The following is a 24,459-nucleotide window of genomic DNA, read 5'->3' as shown; positions in this document are numbered from 1 at the left end:
TCAGTGGTGACTAAGGCAGAAAAAGGGCAGGCAAGGGCCCGCTGTACCCAGGTTAGTGCCTATTCTGGTCACAACCATGGTCTGGCTTCTGTTGCTTCTGCCTTCCATAGCTGCTCCATCACAGCTGGTCCAACAACAAACCAAGCGTCAATCTGTCCTGGCTTCTAAGCTAAATGTGATTCAGATGAGATAAAGAGGCTCTGTTCCCCCCCACCCCCACCGAACTTCCAGTTTGGCCAACCACTATTCTAAGGTTCTGGGTGGACATATCCAGAGGAGGGGTACTGGTCAGCGCATTCCAGCACCTGTGGTTGAACAAATTGGATCTAATACTTGTCAAAATAAGGAGTAAGGCACACCATAGGGAACCGCAGGGTATCTTTGGAGTGGAGAAAGGGCTTATTCTAGGAGGGCTACTCAGGGCTGGGACGATACTCTTTATTGCACCTGGACCACACTTAGCTTACAAGCTGGGAGAAACTGATCCTTAAACTGGGTCTATCATTGGACCTCGTGTTCAGGAGGAGCTATGGAAAGCAGAAGCAAAGGATCCCGAGAAGTCAAGTGACCTTAATTGGAATAAGAGTCTCTACAGATGTAATTAAAGTACAGATCTCAAGATGAGACCGCCCCAGATCAGGATGGGCCCTAAATTCAATAATGGGTTTTCTTGTAAGAGACAGAAAAGAAGTCACACAGAGAAACAGGGGAAAACACCATGTAAGGCTGGAGGCAGAGATGGAAGGGATGCTGCCACAAGCCAAGGAATGCTTGGAGCCCCCAGAAGCTGGGAGAGTCAAAAAGGCATTCTTCCCTAGAGCCTTTAGAGAGAGTTGGCCCTGCCAACACCTTGATTTTATACTTCTGGCCTCCAGAACTGTGACAGAACGAATTCCTGTTGTTTCAAGCCCCTGTAATTTGTTACAGCAGCCCTAGAAAATGAATACAGATGTGTTCCTGATGTTCTTGAACTGGAAGACACTGAGGCTGGGAAGGGCTGAAGACAGTGAGGGCTCACAACAGGCAGGGGACCTCATGGGGAGCCCAGGATGACTGGACCAGCTTTGGCCAAGATTTCTCTAGGCAAAGAGGCAAGCACTGGGTGAATGGCTAAACAAACTCAGATAGAGAGGAATGAACTTGAGGGGAGCCTGGCTGGTTCAGTCGGTGGAGCATGCAGCTCTTAATCTTGGAGTTGTGAGTTTGAGCCCTGTGTTGAGTGTAGAGATTACTTAAAAATAAAATCTTAAAAAAAAATAATAAACTTGACACACACAATAGCATAGAGGAGTCTCAAAATAATTATGGTGAATGCAAGAACCAGAAAAAAAAACAGTATGTGCTATACGATTCCATATATTTAAAATTCTGGAAAATGCAAACCAATCTACAGTCATATAAACAGTTCAGCGGTTACCTGCAATGGAGTGGGGGAAGGGTTAGAAAGGGGGACAAGGAAGCTTTTGGGGATGATCAACATGTTCACTATCTTAATTGTGGTGATGGTTTCCTGGGTACATACATGTCTAAACTTACCAAATTGTGTACTTTAAAGATTTTATTTTATTTATTTGAGAGAGAGAGAGAGAGAAAATGCATGAGCTGGGGGAGATAGAGAGAGGTAGCAGATGCCCCATGGAAAGCAGAGTCCAATGTGGGACTCAATCCCAGGACCCCAAGATCATGACCTGAACTGAAGCCAGGAGTAAGATGCTTAACCAACTGAGCCACCCAGGAGGCCCACAAATTGTGTCCTTTGAGTATGAACAGTTTATCATATGTCAATTATATCTCAATTTTTTAAAGAAAGGACAGGAAAGGAAAGGAAAGGAAAAGAAATGGAAGGGAAGGAGAAAAAGAAAGAAAGAAAGAAAGAAAGAAAGAAAGAAAGAAAGAAAGAAAGAAAGAAAGAAAGAGAAAGAGGGGCGCCTGGGTGGCACAGCGGTTAAGCGTCTGCCTTCGGCTCAGGGCGTGATCCTGGCATTATGGGATCGAGCCCCACATCAGGCTCCTCCGCTATGAGCCTGCTTCTTCCTCTCCCACTCCCCCTGCTTGTGTTCCCTCTCTCGCTGGCTGTCTCTGTCTCTGTCAAATAAATAAATAAAATCTTTAAAAAAAAAAAAAAGAAAGAAAGAAGGAAAGAAAGAAAGAAAGAAAGAAAAAGAGGGAAGGAGGAACAAAGGGAGGAAGGGAGGGAGGCAGGGAGGAAGAAAGAAAGAAAACACCACCACCTGGCTTCCGGAGACCATAGACACATCAGGAACAGGCAAAGATGACTTCATGGGTAATTTTTCTCTGCCTAAATCCCCCAGGACATTTGCGCAACTATCTAGGCGTGGGTGGAAGACGTCCTGTGTTCCCTGCTCTTAACAGGCATCCCTGTCCCACCAGGTTTCCCAGCCTTTGGTGATTTCTCAGCAAACCAAACATGGGTCCAGTTTCCTATATGTGCTTGTCTTTGTTCTTCTGATTTCAGAACTTTGCAAATGATTCCTTTCCCCTGCCAGAGTCTCTTTTATTCTTCTAGTTAGGTATGTTTCATCCATGGGAGAACACCTTCCTAGCCTTGAGTTCTCTTGGCCTGGGTCCTACCTCTATCCTCAAATTAAAGTTCGCAGTGTATTTGAGACAACAAAATATGGCTCATAGTCACATTTAACATTTATTAAAGATCATTTATTAGGGGTTCCTGAAGTCATCACCTTCTGGTCTGTAGTGGATAGAACAAACCATTGTTTCTTTGATAGGCTTTCTGCTACCTCTTCCTGGACCCCTATAAAACACTGAATTCATTTTTGCACACTAAGCAAGCATGACTGCAATGATCATGAGCTGGTTTCTTAAAGAACAATATTAGTAGAGACATTAGCTATTTCCATGCCTTAAATTTGATTATCTAGCCTTGATCTGAAAGCATACAATGCAGTTAAAAGGAAAATGAAGCGATAAAATGTATGGAACCAAATACACACAAGTACAGGTAAAGTTGGGGAAATCTGAATAACACTGGTAGGTTATCATTATTATTATGCTGCTTATAATATTGTACTATAGTTTTGCAAAATTTAACCATTGGAGGAAACAGGGTCAAGGGTACATAAGATCTCTCTCTATTCTTTCTTAATATTTTAGGTAAATCTATGATGATCTGAAAATTTTCAGTTAAAAAAGAGCATAACATCTGCACCCCTGTGTTCACTGCAGCATTATTTACAATGGCCAAGACATGGAAACAACCCAAGTGTCCATCAGTGGAGAAGTGGATAAAGAAAACTTAGTATATATATGCAATGGAATATTATTCCACCATTAGAAAGGAAGGTAATCCTGCCATTTGTACCAACATGGATAGACCTTGAGGATCTTGAGGGCATCATGCTGAGTGAAATAAGTCAGAAAGCAAAGAAATACTGTATGATCTCACTTATAGGTAGAATCTAACAAAAACAAACTCATAGATGTAAGGAACAGGTTGGTGGTTACCAGAGGTGGAGGGTGGGATGAAATGGGTGAAGGTGATCAAAAAGCATAAATTTCCTGTTATAACATAGATAAGTTCCAAGGATATAATGTACAGCATAGTAACTATAGTTAATGATACTGTATTGTATATTTGAAAATTTACTAAGAGAGTAAATCTTAAAAGTTCTCATCACAAGAAAAAAAAGTTGTATCTATGTGAGGCGATGGATGGTAACTAACATTTTGCAGGAATCGTTTTGCAATTATACATATATCACATCAGTATATTTTGCGCCTTAAACTAAAATTATATGTCAACTATATCTCAATAAAACTTGTGGGGGGGGATGGGGAGAACATAGGCATGGAAGAAAAGAGACCTAGAAAAATTCAAATATCATCCTTATTCTTACATGATTATTAAAACTTTCATCTGGCTCACATAGTTTCCTTTCGGGAAATACTCACCCTTACCTCCCTGTTTTTGTAGGAAGACTATCAATTAATGGTCTGTCTTTCTCATTGAAAGAGGCAGACTGACCCATCACAATACTCCATTGCCTGGACTAGGAGATTGGGCTGGAGCTGAGCATGTGACCTCAATTGAGCCAGAGTCCTGAGGCTGCTGGAAGGGAGATGACCTTATTGTTTATTCCTGGCTCTGTAAGTATGATAATGGTGGAAAACCGGAACTCCCAGGGGTCATTTCTGCCACTACACTGGAGAAGGTAAGCAAAGGAGCTCCTCTGGAGGAGCAAGAACGGGAGAGAAGAAGTTGTAAGTTGGGGATTGTGAAGGGAAGCAGGAGTGGAGGTGGGGGAAAGAGCTATGATGATACCATCTTAAGAGTTCAGGTCAGTCGGTGAACTAATTAATTCCTTTTCCCTCTTCTGTTTTTGTTAGTTTGAGGTTTGACCGTGTCACTTAAAAGAGTCCTGAGGCTTAACTGATGAAATTTCAATATAGCATCTGGCATCAAACATTAAACTCTGGAGGAGACAGGAGGAAAAAACCCAAAAAACAAACAAACAAAACCCCATTAAACTCTGGTTCCTGTCTTGCCTCAGATAACCAGCTATTTTTTTTTTTTAAGTAGGCTCCACGCCCAGCATGGAGCCCAACTCAGGGCTTAAACTCACACACCTGATATCAAGAGCTTGACCCTTAACAGACTGAGCCACCCAGGCACCACCAGCTGATACTTTTTTAAGTGTTAGTTTCACAGACTGTTAAGAGTTCCAAACCTGACTTTCTCCTTTTCCTGGTGGGAAAGGCCCAAGAAGTTAAAGCAACTTGTTCTAATTTGCAACCCAGTTTACAGAGTTACACCCTTCTCACTTCTCCACGATTTTACAGAGGAGGGGAGCTTGGCTGGCTACCGTGTCAGTTAGCAGAGGGCCGTGGCGAAGAGCCGATTTGGAGCCAACGCTGCCTAGGTTCAAATCCCAGCTCTGTCATTGATAAGTAAAATCAATTAAAATTAGGAAAGTCATTTTATGTTTATGTACTGCTGTCTTTTCATCTGGAAACTGAGAATGATGATAGTATATGCATCATGGAGATGTTGTGAAGGTCAAATATATTAACAGAATAGTGCCTGGCACAAAGCTCGCTATAAGAGCTTTCTCGTGTTACTGCTACTCAAGGCTTTCAGAATTTCTCAATAGCCCAAAAGGTTCCATATGTTTGGTATTTCTTAGAGTAGTGAGTGCACCTGTTTCAGGCTCTCCCAATAGTACTTGTTTATGTGGATTTCTAGGACCCACCCTAGACCTAGTGAATCAGAATCTGCAACTGACACCAATCCAAGTGATTCTTTTGAATACTAAGCCTGGAACTATTATGTTAGGGTTTTGGTCACATATTTCTGAATATGTGCTTTCATGGTGACATTCGGTGTTATGGATGATATGACAGGTGGTAAGAATTTATCATATCCCATATTATCAATCTAAACAAAATATGCTTTGGACCAAACAGTTAAGACACATTTGTCTTTTGTATTACATTGAACCCTGTGAAATTGCCATTATTAGACCATTTCTGACCTACAAAATGATAGTTCTGTAAGGTTCAACCTCATAGATTCAAACTTGCTGTTAATATTTCCTAGTAGTGTCTAAGATTCCTGGGGGGCATAAGATGAAGTAAGTGCAAATGTCCAAGTCTCACTAACTGAGAGCCTCACAGGCTCTCAGGACATGCTCCCTTCCTGACCTTACGCACCCCTTCATTGCCTGTCCAGATAGACTTATTAATTCCTGGTTTTGCTCCATTCAGGTTAAAATCTTATTGCCAGAAGGCAGCAAGCCAAGAGGTTGCCAAGAACTTGGTAAGTTTACTTCCATTTCTAGGGGGAAACTTGACTCCCAAAACAGGGGGCTTATCTATGGGGACAGAGGAGAACTGGTAAGGAACGCACAACCCTGGGTAAATGTGTGGGTTACAGCTTTAATGACCATACAGAGTACTGATGTAATTCCAAGAAGGCTAAGTCTTGGAAACTTACATACTCATCCCCTAGCTGACATTAAATAAAACCAGAATGCCTAGAGAGATGAATATACACTTTGTGCTTATTTTTAAATTTTGTTTTTTAATTCCTGATCCATGGTACATAACTCAGTGGGCAGAGTAGAATCACCTTAGGAGCATTAAAATACAACAAAACGAAAAGCAAAGAAACTAATGCCCAGGCCCTACCCTAGAGCAATGAAATAAAAAAATTCTGGAAGGAGGACCTGAACATCAGTATTGAAATAAAACTCTGCAGGTCATTTTAGTGTGAGGACAGTGATTCTGAGTCAGTGGTTCTCAACTTTGGGGGGATCAGAATCACTTGGGGGGCTAATGAAGCACCCAGAGGTCAGGGTCCTTCAAAGAGGAACGAGCCTGGGCTTTTGTGTTCCCACATTCCCCTGGTGAACCTGGTTTACTCCTGTGACCCCAAATTTTGCGACCATCTATTGCAGCTAATTGTTTTAGAGCAATAGTTTTCACACTTAGTAGCTAGTTGGAATTGCCTGGGGAGCTTTAAAGAAAGTCTATTCCTACCCCCATTCCCATGTGATTTAGTGGTTTATGGTTCATCGTAGGCACTGGAATTTTTAAAAAGCTTCCCCAGGTGATTCTAATGTGCAGACAGGGTGGTTAAACACTTCTAGAGAACATTTCTGAAAATTTTCCGTATATTTCTATCCTCTGGACATGTAATGCTAATAACAGCTTGAGATCTGAAAAAACCTAATCTCTTGTTTTGGCTGTAGAAGGAGCATATGATCTCAGAGGTTGAATAGAGACCTGGCAGTGTTTGCCCTTGATCTAAATCTCACAGATGTGGGGGGTAAGATACGTTGTGTTTTGGGAACTGGAATTAAAGAAACTTTCTAATGCTGGGCTGGAAAAAGGGGAGTTTTTGTGGGCTGTATAAACCTGGAGCAAAATATATTCTTTTCAAATTAGTCCCAAAAGGTTGCATATTGTATGGTTTCATTTCTATAACATTCTTCAAATAAAATTATAGAGATGGAGAACAGATTCATGATTGTCGGGATTGGAATGCAGTGAGGGAGTGATGTGGCTAAAAAGGAGTATCTTGGAGGATCCCCGTGATGGAACGGTTCTGTGTCTTGATTGTGTTAGTAGCTACAGGAAGCTATACATGTGATAAAGCTCACAGAACTATGATGAAATGTAGATATAACTGGTGAAATCTGAATAAGTCTGTGCACTGCAGCAATGTCCGTGACACGGTTTTTTTTTGTTTTGTTTTTTAAATTTAAATTCAATTTAATTGACATATACTGTATTATTATTTTCAGAGGTAGAATTTAGTGATGCATCAGTTGCATACAACACCCAGGGCTCATTCCATCATGTGCCCTCCTTAATGCCCATCACTCTGTTACCCCATCCCCCACCCACCTCCCCTCCAGCACCCCTGTTTGTTTCCTAGAGTTAAGAGTTTCTTATGCTTTGTCTCCCTCTCTGTTTTTGTCTTATTTATTTTTCCTTCCCTTCCCCTATGTTCATCTGTGTTGTTTCTTAAATTCCACATGAGGGAAATCATATGGTATTTGTCTTTCTCTGACTGACTTGTTTCACTTAGCGTAATACTCTCTAGTTCCATCCAGGCCGTTGCAAATGGGAAGAGTCCATTCTTTTTGATGGCTGAGTAACATTCCATATACATATATACACACACAAACCACATCTTCTTTATCCATTCATCTGTTGATGGACATCTGGGCTCTTTCCATACTTCGGCTGTTGTGGACATTGCTGCTACAAACACTGGGGTACAGGTGCCCCTTCAAATCGCTAAGTTTGCATCCTTTGAATAAATACTTAGTAGTGCAATTGCTGGGTCATAGGGTAGCTCTATTTTTAACTTTTTGAGGAAACGCCATACTGTTTTCCAGAGTGGCTGCTCCACATTCTGATATTCTGTGGTTTGATATTCTGTGGTTATGCAAGATGTTATTAGGGGGGTGGGTTGCAGGGTAAACAGGACTTCTTTGTACATATCCTTGCAACTTCCTGTGAATCTATAATTATTTCCAAATAAAGGTTTAAAAAAATACATACTCCCTTGAAGACAGGCTTAACAAGGGAGAATTGCTTAGGTCCCATGTAGGTCTTTGGCCGAATAAAGGTCCATAAGGTCTTCGAAACTTTTGGTAAATAAAACTAGAAATGTAAGTTTTTGAAGTTTGGCATTAGAGGCCAAAAAGTAAGTCTGGCTTATTTGAAATCTTAAAAGATGAGAAAAGCCTCCTGGATGAGCTAGAGCTTTAGAAATATCTGCCAAGGCTGCAACCACATTTAAAGTGACGGCATACTTCTTTCCTGATGAGGGAGCAGAAGGCAAGCTGAGGACAAGCCACAAGCTGACACCCCAAAAACCCCGCCCCCCCACTCCTGGGTAGGATGTGTGTGACATTCCTCCAGGAAGCTCCCAAACGCCTTAATGTTAATGCCTCACTAGAGGGAAGAACAACCTGAACTTGGCAATGGCAAGGCCTCCAGTATCTTGGAGATCCTCTGTAGGTTCTTTGAAACCTCCCTTTTCCTTACCTCCCCCAACTCCCTAGTATATAACCAGTGACCCCTCACAACCCCGTCGGTCCTGTCCTCGTGCTTTAATAAAACCACCTTTTTGCACCAAAGACATCTCCAGAATTCTTTCTTGGCCATCAGCTCCAGATCTCACCCCACCAAACCTCACCTATATTCCAAAACTATATCATTTCTCACTCTACCCCACGCGTACCCCCATCACAGATGCAGCTAATGTAAAAACAAAACTTTGCGCTTAGCGCAGTACTTGCTTAGGACGTATCAAAACTGAATGTTAGGGTTCCCCACAGCAGATTCTAAGTAGCTAATTCTAATAAACACTTGGGGTGACTTACTTACCCAGTCAACAATGGGACTTATTTTAACCGACCACGTATAGACTCTTTCTGATGTGGAAAACAAAAGCAGAGGAAATGTAGATAAAATTAAAGGTCCTTAATAACCCGCTGCCATTGACAAAGGCTTGAGGCAGGCAGAGTGTAAGGCTCTTCCAGCAAACTTAATGTTAAGCCTTGCTAGAGGGAAAAACAACCTTAGCTTGACGCTGGCAAGGCCTCCAGTATCCCAGGAGTCTTCCTTAGCATATGAAAATCCCTTCGGAACTTCCCTTTGTCTTTACTTCCCCAACCCTAAAGTATATTATCAGTTGCTCCTCACAATTCCAAGACAGCAGCTCTTTCTGCTCCTGGGTCTGGTCCCCCTGTTCTACTAAAACCACTTTTTTGCACCAAAGACGTCTCAAGAACTCTTCTTGGCTGTCCACTCCAGACCCCAGCACTACTCCAAAACACATCATTTCCACCCTTTCTAACTGCACACTTTCTATCCTTACTTAGTGTAGCCACCATGACTGTAATGCCCCCCTCCCCCGAAGATTCCACATTCTCCCACATAGTTTATCTGTCTCAGGGAAATATTCAATGACTTTCTTCCCTGGCAAATGAATTAACTCAGCTTTCATGTTGCTGATACTGTTGATATAGTTTTAGAAAGCTAGCAAACGGGTACATAGGAATTATGGGAGTCAAAGGGTTTTGCAAGTGAATTCCCTATTAAGACATCAGGGAATGGAAATATTGCAACCTTTCAGCCTGAGGCTGTGTGATACTGTGATTTATAATAAGAGATACCTATTTGGTCTTGGACCCATTTCTAGCACAGAGCTAAAACCCTTGGAATTTCCTAAGTGAAGACAGCAGCAGATGTCTTGTGCTATGTTAATGAAGTGACTTGAACTTGCGTTAGGGGTGGGGACTGGTTGCCAAGGAAACCAACCAGGTAATTTGAGGGGCAGAACTTTCAGTTCTTCCCCAAACCCGCCCAGGCCCTGGGAGGGGAGAGGGGCTGGAGATTGAGATCAATAACCACTGGCCAAAAGATTTAATTAATAGCACCTGTGTAGTGAAGCCTCCATAAACACCTAAAAGGAGGACATTTGGAGAGCTTCCAGGCTGGTGAACATGTAGATTCAGAGAGCATGGAAGCTCCCTGGCCTTTCCCTATGCCTTGTCCTCTGTATCTCTTCGTCTGGCTGGTGATTTGTATCCTTTAATATTCTATGTAATAAACTGGTAATCCAGTAAGTAAGCAGGTTTCCTGACTTCTATGAGAAGCTCTAACAAATTAATTGAACCCAAGGAGAAGGTCAGTGAAACCTCCATTCTACAGCTGGTGGGTCCAGAAGCACAGATGACAAACTGGAATCGGAAGTGGGGGTGGAGGGACGTCTTGTAAGACTGAGCCCTTAACCTGTAGGATCTGATGTCATCTCCAGGTACATATTGTCAGAATTGAGTTGAATTATAGGACTCCACAGTGGAACTGGGCATAAGACATGTTTATAGGGTGGCAAAAAGAAAAACCATAGGCCCAAAATGGAGTCACTTATGCTAAGCCACATCACCAAAGGAAGGCTTGATAGTTAACCTAATTACAGTGTGAACCTCCTCCAGAAATGTAGTCTTAACTGGGTCAGTCAGGAGTTTTCTGGTCAACGCCAATGAGGTAATCTGTCATGTGGGCCCTCTCCATTTCCCCACCACTACCCCCAAAGGAAAATGAAGTCTTGATAAGACCCTCTACTCTTACCACTAAGGAAAAGTGAATTTATCTGAAACAATCCTTTGTTTTGCTAATAATCCCATGCCCTACCCTCCTTCCTATAAAAACCTTCTGTTCTGTACAACTCCTCAGAACTCCCCTTTACTTGCTAGATGGGGTGCTGCCTGATTCATGAATCAGTTAATAAGGCCAAGTAGGTCTTAGAAATTTGCTCAGTTGCATTTTTGTTCTTTAACAAGGGGTGGTCCCAAAGTCCCATGCCCGCAACAGTTGTCTCATTCTCTAATACCTTCCTAAGCCAGAACTCAGATGACCTTGTTTTAGGAAAATGTAATGAGGGCTCCCAGCCAGTTTCTTCCACCTCCAACATCTTCTGGAGTCAACTCAAGTAACAAGGTCCATTCCTTTATTGAGCTTTTCCAAGCTGAAAATACAGACCAAGCACATGGCCCCAAGAGAGGCAGGTTTACTAATCTCCTTCAGGCATGGTTAGGAGAAATTTGAGACTCATACTATTTGGTTGTTCCTTGTAATCTGACAGTCCCTGGGGGATGTGACAAACTATTTGAATATCAAAGTCAAAGTCTGGGACCTTGTTGCTTAAAGTGTGGTTAGGAGTCTGGAGCAGCCCAGAAGCTGTTAGAAGGGCAAAACCTCAGGTCCCACTCCAGAGCTATTGAATCAGAAATCTGGGGGTGGGCATAATTTTTTTTCTTATTGTGGTAAAATACATATAAAATTTCACCACTTAACCTTTTTGAGGTATACAGTTCCGTGGCATTTAGTACCTTCACAATACCATGCAACCATCACTGCTGTTCTGTAGCTTATTCTCATTGCCTCAAAAGAAAACCCTATAACTGTCAGGGGCACAGTTCGTTAAGCATCCAGCTCTTGGTTTCAGCTCAGGTTGTGATCTCAGGGTTCTGATCTCAGAGTTGTGAGATGGAGCCCTGGGACAGGCCCGCATCAAGGCCTGCGTCAGCCTCCACTCTCAGCACTAAATCTCCTTAAGCTTCTCTCTCCCTCTCCCTCTGCCCCTCCCTGCCATACTCACCTGCTCACGTGCTCTCTCTCTCAAATAAACAAATAATCTTGAGAGAGAGAGAGAAAGAAAGGAAGGAAGGGAGAAAACCATAGCCATTAAGCAGCCCTTTCTCATTCTCTCTCCTCCCGCCCCTGACAAATGCTAATATGCTCTCCATCTCTCTGGATCTGCCTCTTTTAGACATTTCATTTAACTAGGATCATCCATATGTGGCATTTTGTGCCTGGTTTCTGTCACCATAATCTTTTCAAGGTTCATATATTCTGTACCATATATTAGTGCTTCATTCATTTTCATGGATTAATAATATCCCATTGCATGGATAGATGACGTTTCGCTTATCATTTCTTTAGTTGATGAATATTTGGGTTGTTTCTACCTCTCACTATTATGAATAATGAGTGCTATAAACATCCGTGTACAAGTTTTTGTTTGAACACCTGTTTTCTGTTCTCTTGAGTATATGTAGGAGTCAAATTCCTGGGTCATATGGTAATTCTATGTTTAAGTTGTTAAGGAATCGCCAAGTGCTTCCATAGAGGCTGGGTCATTTTATCCTCCCAACAGCAACTCATGAGTGTTCCAATGTCTGCACACCCTTGCCATCAAGTGTTGTTTCCTGGTTTTTGTTTTGTTTTGCTTTGAAGCCATCCTAGTGGATAAGAAATGCTCTCACTGTGGTTTTGATTTCCTGCAGTTGTTTTTAAGTAACCCTCCTGCTGATTCTAATGCATCTAAAATTTGAAAAAGTTGTCCAGGGGCCAGTAGCGTCCACTCAGAAACTAGTTTTAGAAATGCAGAATCTTAGACCAATTAAGTCTACTCAAATTCTGCATTTTAATAAGATCCCCAGGGGATCACCGCATACCTTGGTGTTTGAGAAGGCTGGTGAAGGAGACATCCCTAAATTGTTAACACTTCCTAATCCTCATTTAAATGTGTTAGAGTTAGAGTCTGTGTTTTTAATGCCCCATTTGTCTAGTATATTCTTGTTGGACAGTCTGGAAAAGTGAGAAGAACATAGAACTTGGAGTAAAACAGCCAAACCCAGTTTCCACCACTAACTCTATTGCTCAGGGGCTAATGACCCCAGGCTAGGGTGCTTAATCTAGAAAAGGAATTAATATCTGCCTCCTGCACCCATTAGAGCATCTAATGCAACTCAGTGTGGAGAAGTTCACTCAATCTGGTTCTGCCTCCTCCCCTTGCCCTACACTAGCCCTGGTTATTTTGTGACCGTTTTAGGGAAGCAAATCTCAGCTTTGGCCTCCTGTCACATCAATGAGCCGCTGGGGGACTGGCTAAATGACTTGCCAGATGATTTTCTTAAGGCGGCCAGCTTGGCAAGAAGCTCAGGATTGATCCCATAGTCAACTTCCCTGGACGAAGTAGGACCTCTTTCAAGGCTGAACTATGGATACCTATAATTTATAGACTTGTAAGAATTTCTAGGGCCACTTACTTTTGGGATAAAGTGATTTTAACGCATTTTAAATAGCTCCGTGGGGCTAGGCAAATATTACCGTCTCTCAGCAAAGCTGTCCCTTTTACTAAGGGACTTTCTAAGCAGTCAGAACCCACAATGCATTTAAATCTCCAGCCAAGGCCAGGGGCCATTTTGCGCGCGCGCGCCCACACACATATACCCCTGCCAAGATTCGTCATCACTGGGGGTGGGCGCTTCTTGCATCTACGGGGTGGAGAACACAGTCACCGTGGAACATCCTGGAGTGCATCAGACAGCCCCACGTAGAAAGACTTCGCCTCTCCCCAGATACCAGCACTACTCAGGTTGAGAAACGCTGCCCTACACTCGGGGGCCGCGTCAGCCAATCGCAGGCAGATGAGAAAATGGACTCGCAGAGAAGTGGGGTGACCTGGCCGCGATCACCCGGCTACGGATAGAAGAGCAGGATTCAAACCACAACTGGCTCCAAATCCCTGAGGCCGGAGTTGTTTTATAATGTTTGTTTTCAACCGGTCTTATTCCAGCACAGTTTGCAACTGTTTACTCTGCAATTGAACAGGAAAACTGGCCAGAAGAGGCTTTTAGACCTCTCAAATAAAGAGTTTTCTACTGCCCTTTGTACAATCAATCAGAGCCACCTCCCAGTTCCTCCGACTTGGTTAAAGATTTATCCCACTGCCTTGCAGGGCTTGGGTTAAAGAGCTCTTCCGTGTCTGTGAGAGCGATGATGAAAAGGCTGACAGGGTTAAGATTCTCCCGGAGCAGGTGTGGTCTGAGGTAGACACAGTGACCTGTTGGAGTTACCTGCCTGGGGGCTAGCTAGCGTGTGACAGGGAGCAGCAGGATGGAAGGTAACTCAGTGTCACCGTCAGGGGTGGCGGTGCCACTACGTGGCGGGATAGCAAGCCACAGGCACACATACAGCCAGCCCCTCCCCGGAGAGGCCCTTGAAGGCTGCCACCCGCCAGGTGTGGGGGCCCTGCTTATGCGTGTGGCATTGCATGTGGTCTCGCTGTTGCCCTCAGAAGCAGCAGGTCTCATGCCCATCGTCCTAAGAGAACACTTCCACCCAGGGGCTCAGGACCTTTGTCTGGGTCACTCGGTTGCCAGTGGTAAAGACAGTACCAGAACCTGGGCAGTTTGTCTCCACGCTGGGTGGCTGGCTTCCTCCTCATTTTGAAATCCGATTCTACCTGCATAGCTACATGGTGTCTCTCTCACTTTTTCTGTTTCTTCTTCCTTTCTTCAGGGATGGGGGTAGGGGAGGGAAGGGCGTATTTATAATGTGGTTGACCCTTATGTGTATCTCCTAGAAAAGAATTTTAAAGAAGCTATGTTTCTTCCCTGCCCGGATCCTGGAACTTCCCCACCATAGGAGTGGATTTAGATGTAGGCTGTTTGACCTTATTCCCGCCTGGGAATGGGGCTGAGGCTGGAGCGTGCATCCAGCCTAGTAGGAAGAGCAAGATGGTGGAGGTGAGACCTTTGGGAAGATCCCTTGAGACTCTTGGCCTTGTGGTTGACATGACACCTGAACCAGCCAAGTCAGCAGGGGAGGCTGTGGCTTTGTGAGTGAGAACATGAAGCTGAAGCTCAAATTCCAGCTCCAGCTGGAGGGCCAGTCACGTAAGTCTTCTGAACCTCACTTTTCACAGCTGCAAAATGGGAATACTAATACTACGCAGGGTTATTGGGATCATGTATCTGATGGTACCCAACAAATGCTTGAAGCATAAGGAATGCTTCATAACAATTATTAATATTTACTAGATATCCACTACATGCCAGGCCCTGCTCTGAGTATTTTAACATTAGTTAATGTAATGTTAATGTAATCTAATGGTCCCAACTATCCTGTGAGGTAGGTTCAGTTATTATCCTCATTAACTCTATCTGAGAAGAGAAAAAAATCAAAGTGCAAAGAGCTTAACCTGACACCCAAGGTCACAGAAAGTGATAGTAATAGCTAACTCTTACATAGAATTTTCCATGTGGCCACACACTTGGACGTGAATGCTCATTGCAACATTACTCGCAAACAACCCGATGTCCATCCACTGATGAATGGATAAACAAAATGTGGTCTGTGCATACAGCGGGAGATTACTCAGCTTTACAAAGGAATGGAATTCTGATACATGCTACAAGACGAATGAGCCTTCAAAAGATGAATGGGGAAAGACTGTGAAGCCAGCGATGGTGGGGGGGACACTGCTCAACCAGAGGAGGGGTGGCTAGCAGCTGCAGATCTTGGGGAGGAGAAAAGAAGCATCTACAAGGGCTTTCATTAAAATGAGTTTTGCGGAGCAGTAGCTCTTTCTGCCCACGGGTCCTGTCCCTGTGCTTTAATAAAATCACCTTTTCGCACCAAAAATAAGTAAACAAGGAAGGGAGGAAAAAAAAAATAAATAAAATGAGTTTTGTGGTATAGGATATAACCATTTCTTCGATCTTTGCACAAAATCTTTTAATTTAAATTTTAGTTAACATACGGTACGGTCTTGGTTTCTGGAATAGAATTCAGTGATTCTTCATTTACATACAACACCCAGCACTCATCACAAGCACCCTCCTTAATATCCATCAGCTGTCTAGCCCATTCCCCCACCCCCACCTCCCTCCAACAACCCTCAGTTTGTTCTCTATTGTTAAGAGTCTCTTATGGCTTGTTTCTGTCTCTCCTTCCCCCCCCCCCGTATATTCACGTTTTGTTTCTTAAATTCCACATATGAGTGAAATCATATGGTATTTGTCTTTCTCTGGCTGAGTCATTTCATTTAGCATAATACACTCTAGCTCCATCCACATCGTTGCAAATGACAAGGTTTCATTTTTTGATGGCTAAGTTATATTCCATCATCTATATATACCACATCTTCTTTATCCATTCATCTGCTGATGGGCATCTGGGCTCTTTTCATAGTTTGGCTATTGCTGATAATGCAGCTATAAACATTGGGATGCATGTGCACCTTCGAACCTGTATTTTTGTAGCCTCTGGGTAAATATCTAGTGGTGTGATTGCTGGGGCGTAGGGTAGCTCTATTTTTAACTTTCTGAGCAACCTCCAAACTGTTTCCCACAGTGGCTGCGCCAGTTTGCATTCCCACCAACATTACAAGAGGTTTCCCCTTTCTCCACATCCTCACCAACACCTATTGTTTCTTATGCTGTTAATTTTAGCCGTTCTGACAGGTGCACAAAATCTTTAATAAAATCTATGCTAAAGATCTGAGCCAATCTGATGTTGGCTTTGCCTTTGAGGGAATGCAATGAAGTGTGAAGTGTTGATTCCACACGACATGAAGGGTGAGGAGAAAACACTGTCCACAGCACCCTGGGTTGCGTGAGTGGGTTAAGGTTTCAAGAAAGTAAAATGTTTGGAATAGGAAATTAGGTACATGTGGTAAGTTATTCATCAGAAATCATTAAAGTTTGACATAGAGAAAGAGCCAAATGAGGATTCCAAAGCATGTCCTTATCACTGCTGCAGGAATTGGCGCCTTGTTGCCTAAGCTGAATCAGATGTTGACAGTTCTTCAGGCATTTCTACTGCAATATTGGAATTGAACACATTGGCCAAATAAAGTTGAAATAAAAAAAAAAAAAAAGAATTGATACCTAACTTGGAAGGATGTCTGTCTGGGAGTTCAAACTGCCAAAAGATATCCTCCAGGAGTGCCTGGCTGGGCGTAGAGTGAGCTTTGATAGGAGAGCCAGTGCTGGGTATTAGAAAGGAAGGCCAGCCCTACAGTCTCCCCCTCCACCACCATCTCCTCACCCCCACTAGTGTGCGGAAGGCGGGGGGGTTAGATATAACGCCATCCACCTTGAAAGAAACTGGGATAGGCCCGGAGGTATTACTTTCCTACTGCTGTTATGGCAAATTACCACAAACTTAGTGGCTTAAACAATAAAAATGTATTATCTTACAGTTCTGAAGGTCAGAGGTTTCACTGGGCTAAAATCAAGGTGTCAGCAGGGCTGCATTCCTTCTGGAGTCACCAAAGGAAAATCAGTTCCCCTGACCTTTTTCTGCTTCTGTAAGGGGCCTGCATTCCTTGGCTCCAGGTCCCTTCCCCCATCTTCCAATCTCTCTTTGACTCTGACCCTCCTGCCTCCCTCTTATAAAGACTCTTGTATCAGAACCATCTAGATAATGCAGGATAATCTTGCTGTTTCCAGCTCCTTAACTCAATCATATCAGCAAAGCCTCCTTTTGCCAGGTAAGGTCACATATTCTAGGTTCCAGGAATTAGGATGTGCATGGATTTGAGGAACCACTATACTGTCTACCAAACCAGTTACCTACCTACTCACACCAGCCTGACACACTTGATTTGGGATTATTTGGTATGTAGCAATGGATAACTGGAACAGAATGATCAATCCCAGCTCAGCTCCTCCTGGCCGATGCAGACGTCAGTGATAAATCCTATCCCACTGAAATTCTTGTCATGCAGAGGGTGGTAGGGTCAGGCTCACGACAACCTGATGGGTCAGGGCTACCGTAAGCTCCTTTAGAGAACTCTTACCAGTGACTGATTACCTGTCTCTCTTTCTCCATGACCCCTATTTCAAAATGAGAAAAATACCAGGGATGAATTCCCAGATAAGCACGTTTTCCATAATTGCTATTATATTATTAACTTTGCCAAGAGATGCATCAAGTTGGCATTAAATTGGATGCTAACTTCAATGTGGTTGGTTATATATTGGCTTTCACACATGCTTTCACTTTCCTGTGTTACCTTCCAGCTCCATATCACCCTGCTCAAAATCTTTTCCATTGTTTTGCAAAATTCTTGTCAGCCAAGTGCTACGGATTCCCTTATTTTGTTTCCTGCCGAATTTCTCTGCTCCTCGTCACTGAAGGAACCTGTAAGCATCATTTAAGAGTGTTGCTCTGATCTTTTCACAAACACCTGCTTTATCAGGTACATATGCTTCCCATCTGTTCTGATTTCTTGCTACTGCTTTAACAACCTTATAAAATACCTTAGGTGGTTTCTGAGTCCTACAAATGAACTTATTTCTGGAATTTCTTTGGGACATAAGGATTTAAAACTGAATATGATAAAGGAAGACTCCGTACATCTCGGTGACTGACGGGGTGGGAAAAAGGAGGGAAAGGCAGAGGGAGAAACAAATCCATGAAAGCTCAAAGCTCTGAAATTCAACAGACAAGGGGAAGAACTGAAAGAAGGGCGCACGCTTAGACTTGCTGATAACAACTTTGGTTTCCGACATGTAGACTTGGTGATGACGGTAAGATGACAGAATGGAAATAGTAAGGCTGGATGTAAAGAATTTGCACATCCGTGGTGAGAATAAGAGTGAAAGTATGTGATTTATTTTAACACTCAAATTTCCCTCCAGTGGAAATATATGAGAAGAGAGTACTGAGTCATGGCTTAGAAAAAAGTACCAGCTTTAGAAGGGCACCTGAGTGGCTCAGTCGGTTGAGTGTCAGACTCTTGATTTCAGCTCAGGTCATGTTCTTGGGTTGTGGGATCAAGCCCCGCATCTGGCTTTGCACTCAGCATGGAATCTTCTTGGGATTCTCTTTCTTCTTCTTCCTCTGCCCCTCCCCCTGTTCACATTCTCGTGCTCTCTCTCTCTCTCAAATAAATAAATAAATCTTTTTAAAAATTTCATTAAAGGGGTGCCTGGGTGACTCAGTTGGTTGAGTGTCAGACTCTTGATTTCTGCTCAGGTCATGATCTTGGGTCCTAAGTTCAAGCCCTGCATGGGGCTTTGTGCTCAGTGGGAGTCTGCTTGGGATTCTCCCACTCTCTCTCCTCTGCCCCTCCCCCACTCACACATGCAAGCACACTCTCTCTCCCTCTCTGAATACATAGATAAAATCTTTAAAAAAAAAAAAAAAGAGCTTTAGAAGCCAAGTTAAAGATGTATGAATGGGCATCCTCTGCACTGTAAATTTTTCACTCTTTCATTCATCCATGTTTCATTTATTCTCACACTTGCATATCTTCATTTATTCACTGAACTTCCTATACACCAGACACCAGGCCCATAGCAAGCAGTGTGCATATTAGGTGATAACTAAAGTAAAATCTCCTGGATGAGCTGCTCCAAGTTGAGAACAAAGAGAGAAAAGAGAAAAACTGGGGCACCTGGGTGGCTCAGTTGGTTAAATGTCTGCCTTCGGCTCAGATCATGATCCTGGGGTCCTGGGATCAAGATCTGCATTATGCTCCCTGATGAGCAGGGAGCCCACTTCTCTCTCTCCCCCTGCAGCTCTCCTGCTTGTGCTCTCTCTCTGTGTCAAATAAATAAATAAAATCTTAAAAAGAGAGAGAGAAAAAAACTTTCTTGTCAATGTGTCAAAAAGCAGGCAATGATCAGTTATTTCAGTAAATATTTGTTGAATGAGTGAGGCAAGGAACATGGGAGACTTGTTCAGAGGTACCAGGCTGTGCCAGGGCACTGAGAAAGGTGAGGTTTCCACAGATGTAAAAATTTGAAGGTGGAGTTCTGAAGAAAGATAAGGGTAAATATTGCAAATGTGTTTTCCCAGGATTTGTTTGCTTCCACAGGTAGCAAGAAATTGGAAATACTTTAGGATACGGAATACTTCCTCATACAATTTAAAATATAATACTCATTGCTCTTGACCACCTTAGACTTCTCTCTCCCCATCCTCTTTCTCCTCTTTCCTCCCTCTTTTTCTTCCTTCCTCACTTCCTTCCTCCTCAGGCCAACCAACAACTTAGTAACACACACACACACTCACATAGCAGCTAAGTTCAAGGAAGTTGCTGAGTGAAAGCCAGGAAAGGAAATATGGTGGACAATGATAATTGCCTAGTTAATACAGAGAACATCCCCTCAAAAAACAGTGAAACAAAATAAAATAACTATTGGATGCCTCATTAAGAAAAGAAAATATTCTTTGGACCTAACTGATCAAACAGAGAAGAGCAGTGTTCTTCTATTCAAAGGTAGGATCCTGGAGTCTAAGCCCCCACCCCCTTGGCTTCCCTTTCACCCATGCAGCAGCCTGAAGACAACTCCATGAACATTCCCACAGCCAAGTCAGGATCTGAGGAACCCCAGCTGGAAAATAAAACCTGTCCTAGAAGAAAGGATGTGATATGGCATACATGGGCATTGCTTATGGAAAGGAGGTTGTTAAACCCCGGACTAAGTTGTTGACTGTTCTTTGAAATGGAAAAAGATGAGTCATCAAATGTCACACCCAACCCAACTGTCTTGAGATTGCAAAATGACGGGAAGGATCTTGGGGAAAGCTCTCGCCGGCAGCCAACTGAGACCGGGAGCTCTGTCAGTGCCAACAACGGAGACACTTGCCTATTCATCTCACAGGGAACAACAGTGCACCCAGTTCAAAGAGGGTTGAAAACAGATTACTGGTAACTCTATGTGGGATTTCCTGTCCAAATCTATGACGTTTGTGTCCTATGAAGATATGTAAAACCCTAAATCCCCAGTAATGAATAGATGAGATGAGGTAATAGTTTGTACATGAAAGGATTTGAAAGGCAAGGTTTTATTTTATTAAGATCAATGGTAAACATACAATTTGACTAATCTTGACCCAGCCCTGCAGGAGCGTGTCCTGCTTTCTTGTTTGGCCCACAAAGAATGCGACGAGCCACGTCTTGCACAACAGGCATCGCACAACCTTGTGGGAAAAGGCCAACTCACCTGCCATGCTGCTGATGTTCACCAGCCTGCCCTTCGATTTCCTAAGAAGAGGCAAAAATGCCTTCGTGACCTCCACAGCCCCGAAGAAGTTCACAGCCATGCATTTTTTGTACTCAGTCATGGGAATGAGCTCCCCGTCGGCTGGTAAGCCAATGATCCCAGCGTTGTTGACCACAGCCCACAGTCCTGAGGACAGAAAGGAATGGCTTTGATGTCCAGTGATGCTGAGGGGCAGGAGAATTTTTGACACTTGAAGCTCTGGAGTCTAAAGGGCTCCTTTGAGATTTAGGATCTAGGCAGATTACTCAAACTCTTGGACCCTAATCTCCTTGAATACCTACAACTACCTACTCCGGGGGGGTTGTGTGGGGAGTAAATTTGAAATATTAAGCGATGGGTTTTTGGAGGTATTTTCTAGCACTTTCCTAGGTACAGCTAGATATATGCGCTATCTAGGACCAGGTGACGCAGCAAGGGGGAGGTTAATAAGAGCCTATATCGTGTTTCTCCCTCAAAGGACTGTGTAGAGACAGTCTAACATCTTTAGGACCATGCAGGATGATATACGAGCCTTATTCCTAGGCTAGAAAAGATCACCTAATCCAGGGAAACAGGAAAACTAGAGAGGCGCCAAGAACTAAGATTGCAGAGTCCCTGAGCCCTAGTCCCTTCCCCAACCAGCCTACTCCTGTTGACTGCATCAGAATCACCAGGAAGGCTTGTGCAAACGGATTGCTGGGCCCCACTTCCAGAGAATCTTATTTAGGGTGTTTGGGATAGGGCCTGAGAATCTACATTTCTACCAGGTTCCCGGGTGATGTTGATCCTACAGGTCTGGACCACACTTGGAGAACCTCTGTCCCCAAGTAGTGGTTTTCACCTTGACTGCTCGTTAGAACCACCTGGGGGGCTTTTTAACACCCACCCCCACCCCCCAGTGCCCAGCCACATCCCAGCCAATTAGATCAGAAATCCTGGGGTAGGGGAGAGAAGGGACTTGACATGGAATTTAAAATTCCCCAAGTGATTCCAATGCAGAAGCAAGCTTGGGAACCACGGCCCTAACAGGCGGGGAAAGAGGTAATACAAGAACTCCAGATATTTTTCAGGGGGCAGGACCTGTAGCAAAGGTGAGTGACCTGGGTCCTCTTTACCCAACAGAGGTGACAAAATCTGGGGTATGTTTAGTTAGGCAGACCTGAAGCAGATTCTCTGAGTTTCCTGAGCCTCAGCGTGGTTTAGAATAATGATTCTCAAGATGTAGTCCGGAACCAGCAGCATCAAATGGGAACTTAGAAATGCAAATTCCAGGGGCGCCTGAGCAGCTCAGTCAGTGAAGCATCTAACTCTTGGTTTTGGCTCAGGTTATGAGCTCAGGGTCCTGAGATGGAGCCCTGCTTTGGGCTCTGTGCTGGGTGTGGAGCCTGCTTAAGATTCTCTCTCCCTCTCCCTCTGCCCTCCCCCTCCCTCTTGCATGTGTGCACTCTCTCTCTCTTTCTCTCTCTTTCTCAAAAAAAGATGCAAGTTCTAGAACCCCACTTCAGACCTGTTGGATCAGAAACTGGTGATCAGAAATTGTTTTTGAGTCTCAGCACCTGTGACAGAACATGACCGCTCTGGTGGGAGAGCCTGTGGTATGTACCGAAGCTGAATGAGCCTCAGTGCTAACAGAGACACAAATGGCAGGAGGTCCAGCCTTTGATGGCATCAAGGAGGTAGGTGGCAGCCAAATTGCACAGGGACTGGACAGAGCGTTGGACATCTCCGCGGGGGAGCAGGAGGCATTGATAATCGGTGGTGAAATGTCTCATCCCCAGGAATTTAGATACTGCCCTTGGGGAATGAGGTGAAGCTCACACTGGAATGGTTTTTGCCACATGGCAGAAAGACAGCTCAAAATAGAAACAGAGTTGAGGTGTAGAAAATAAAATTACATTTCTCACGCACCTGAGCTGGAGGTCTGACATTTACACACAGTAATGACTGGGAGCATGAAGTGAGAGAATGCCAAGCTCGTAGTAAGAGCTCAACAGCTATTAGGAGGATGGTGATGGGTGCAGAGGACGCCTGCGCTAGCCCCTCCAAGTGATGGTTTTAATTCGCTCAGCCTGATGCACACCTTTGACAGGCAACAAGCAGGCAGCGGCTTGAGGATGCCCTAGAATGGGGGTGAGCAAACTCTTTCTAGGAAAGGCCAGATAGTGAGTATTTTAGTTGCAGGCACTGCTGTTTCAACTCTGCCATTCTAGTGTAAGAACAACCACAGACTTCATCTGTAAATGAATGAAAATGGGAGCAGGGCTCCAAGAAAACTTGATTTATGGACACTGACATTTGAATTCCATTTAATTTTCACTAGTTAAAATAATATTCCTCTTCTGATTGTTTTAACCATTTAAAAATGTAAAAACGGGGCGCCTGGGTGGCTCAGTCGGTTGAGCATACCACTCCCGATTTCAGCTCAGGTGGAGATCTCAGGGTCATGAGATCGAGCCCCACGTCAGGCTTCCCCGGGGCGTGGAGTCTGCTTAGGACTCTCTCTCTCCCTCCCCCTTTGCCCCTCTTCCACAGTCCTCACCACCTGCTGGCACTCTCTCTCTCTCTCTCTCAAAAGAAAATAATAATAATAATAATAATATAAATGAAAATAAAAACGTAACATGAGAGAACTTGGTGGGGATGGAACAGTTCTGTGTTTTGATTGTGGTGTTTTTGCACAAAGCTATACACACACACACACATACACACTTGTATATATAGCTGGCAAAATCTAAGTAAGCTCCATGGATTATACCAATGCCAGTTTCCTGGTTTTGGTATTGTACCCTAGTTATGCAAGATGTTAACATTGAGGGAGACTTGGCAAAGCATACAAAGGAACTCTCTGTACATTTATTAGCAACTCCCTGTGAATCTACAATTCTTTCTAAATAAAGTGTTAATAATAATAATAAACCAGAGCCATAGTTTGCCAACCCCTGCCATAGAATTTTAAGCTGGCCAATAAGCTCATCATACCTGCGGGGTTTATTAAGTTTAAAAATAATATTAATTATGAAAAATAGGTTAATACTTATGTAATAATATGCTGCATAGAAACACAGGGCAGGGCCAGATTTTGTCATTCATCAACAGGTCCCAGAGGGTTCTTCAGGAAACATCCTTCTCGGTGATTTTCAACTTGTTTCCCAGCTTCCCTTTCTCTTTGGCTTGAGAGGCTGAGGTTGAGAGACTCTCTAGGAAAGCAGGTAGACGGTGTATTGGCAGTTCTGTCTCACAAGAGGATTGCTCTCCAGAATTCCATGAGACAGTGTGGACTCACTCCCTGGAAATTATACTCACCAGACCCCTTCATCCGTGGACGCTGGCATGGTATTTCCATATCTAGAACCCATTGCTTTATCATTCAATATGGAATATGGTCAATGCTGCCCCTCTGGGCCTCACTAGAGGGGCCTGTATCAAACACCAACTTGAATAAGACACCATGAAGTCACATTCATAAGAGAGATGAGCATGAAACCAACAAGGGAGAAAGCAGAGCTAAGAAACAGAGACTGAACCCTGATGACCTTACTTAAGGATCCAGACATGCCTGAAGCCAACAGGTCTTTTCAATTAAGCACATACATTCCTTTATGCATGAGCA

At 43.6% G+C, this 24,459-nt stretch overlaps 1 protein-coding gene across 1 annotated transcript in view; it reads right to left on the bottom strand.

Moving 5' to 3' along the window:
• The window catches only part of HSD17B2 (hydroxysteroid 17-beta dehydrogenase 2), a 76,246-nt gene that overhangs the window by 6,209 nt on the left and 45,578 nt on the right, over window positions 1-24,459 (bottom strand). The window contains exon 3 of the mRNA XM_002917727.4: window positions 20,811-20,996. Coding sequence (XP_002917773.2) covers window positions 20,811-20,996 — 186 coding nt within the window. The remainder of the gene's footprint in view (window positions 1-20,810; window positions 20,997-24,459) is intronic.

Source organism: Ailuropoda melanoleuca, chromosome 12 (assembly GCF_002007445.2).
Source record: "Ailuropoda melanoleuca isolate Jingjing chromosome 12, ASM200744v2, whole genome shotgun sequence".
Taxonomy (NCBI): domain Eukaryota; kingdom Metazoa; phylum Chordata; class Mammalia; order Carnivora; family Ursidae; genus Ailuropoda; species Ailuropoda melanoleuca.
This window is presented reverse-complemented; position numbering and strand designations above follow the sequence as displayed.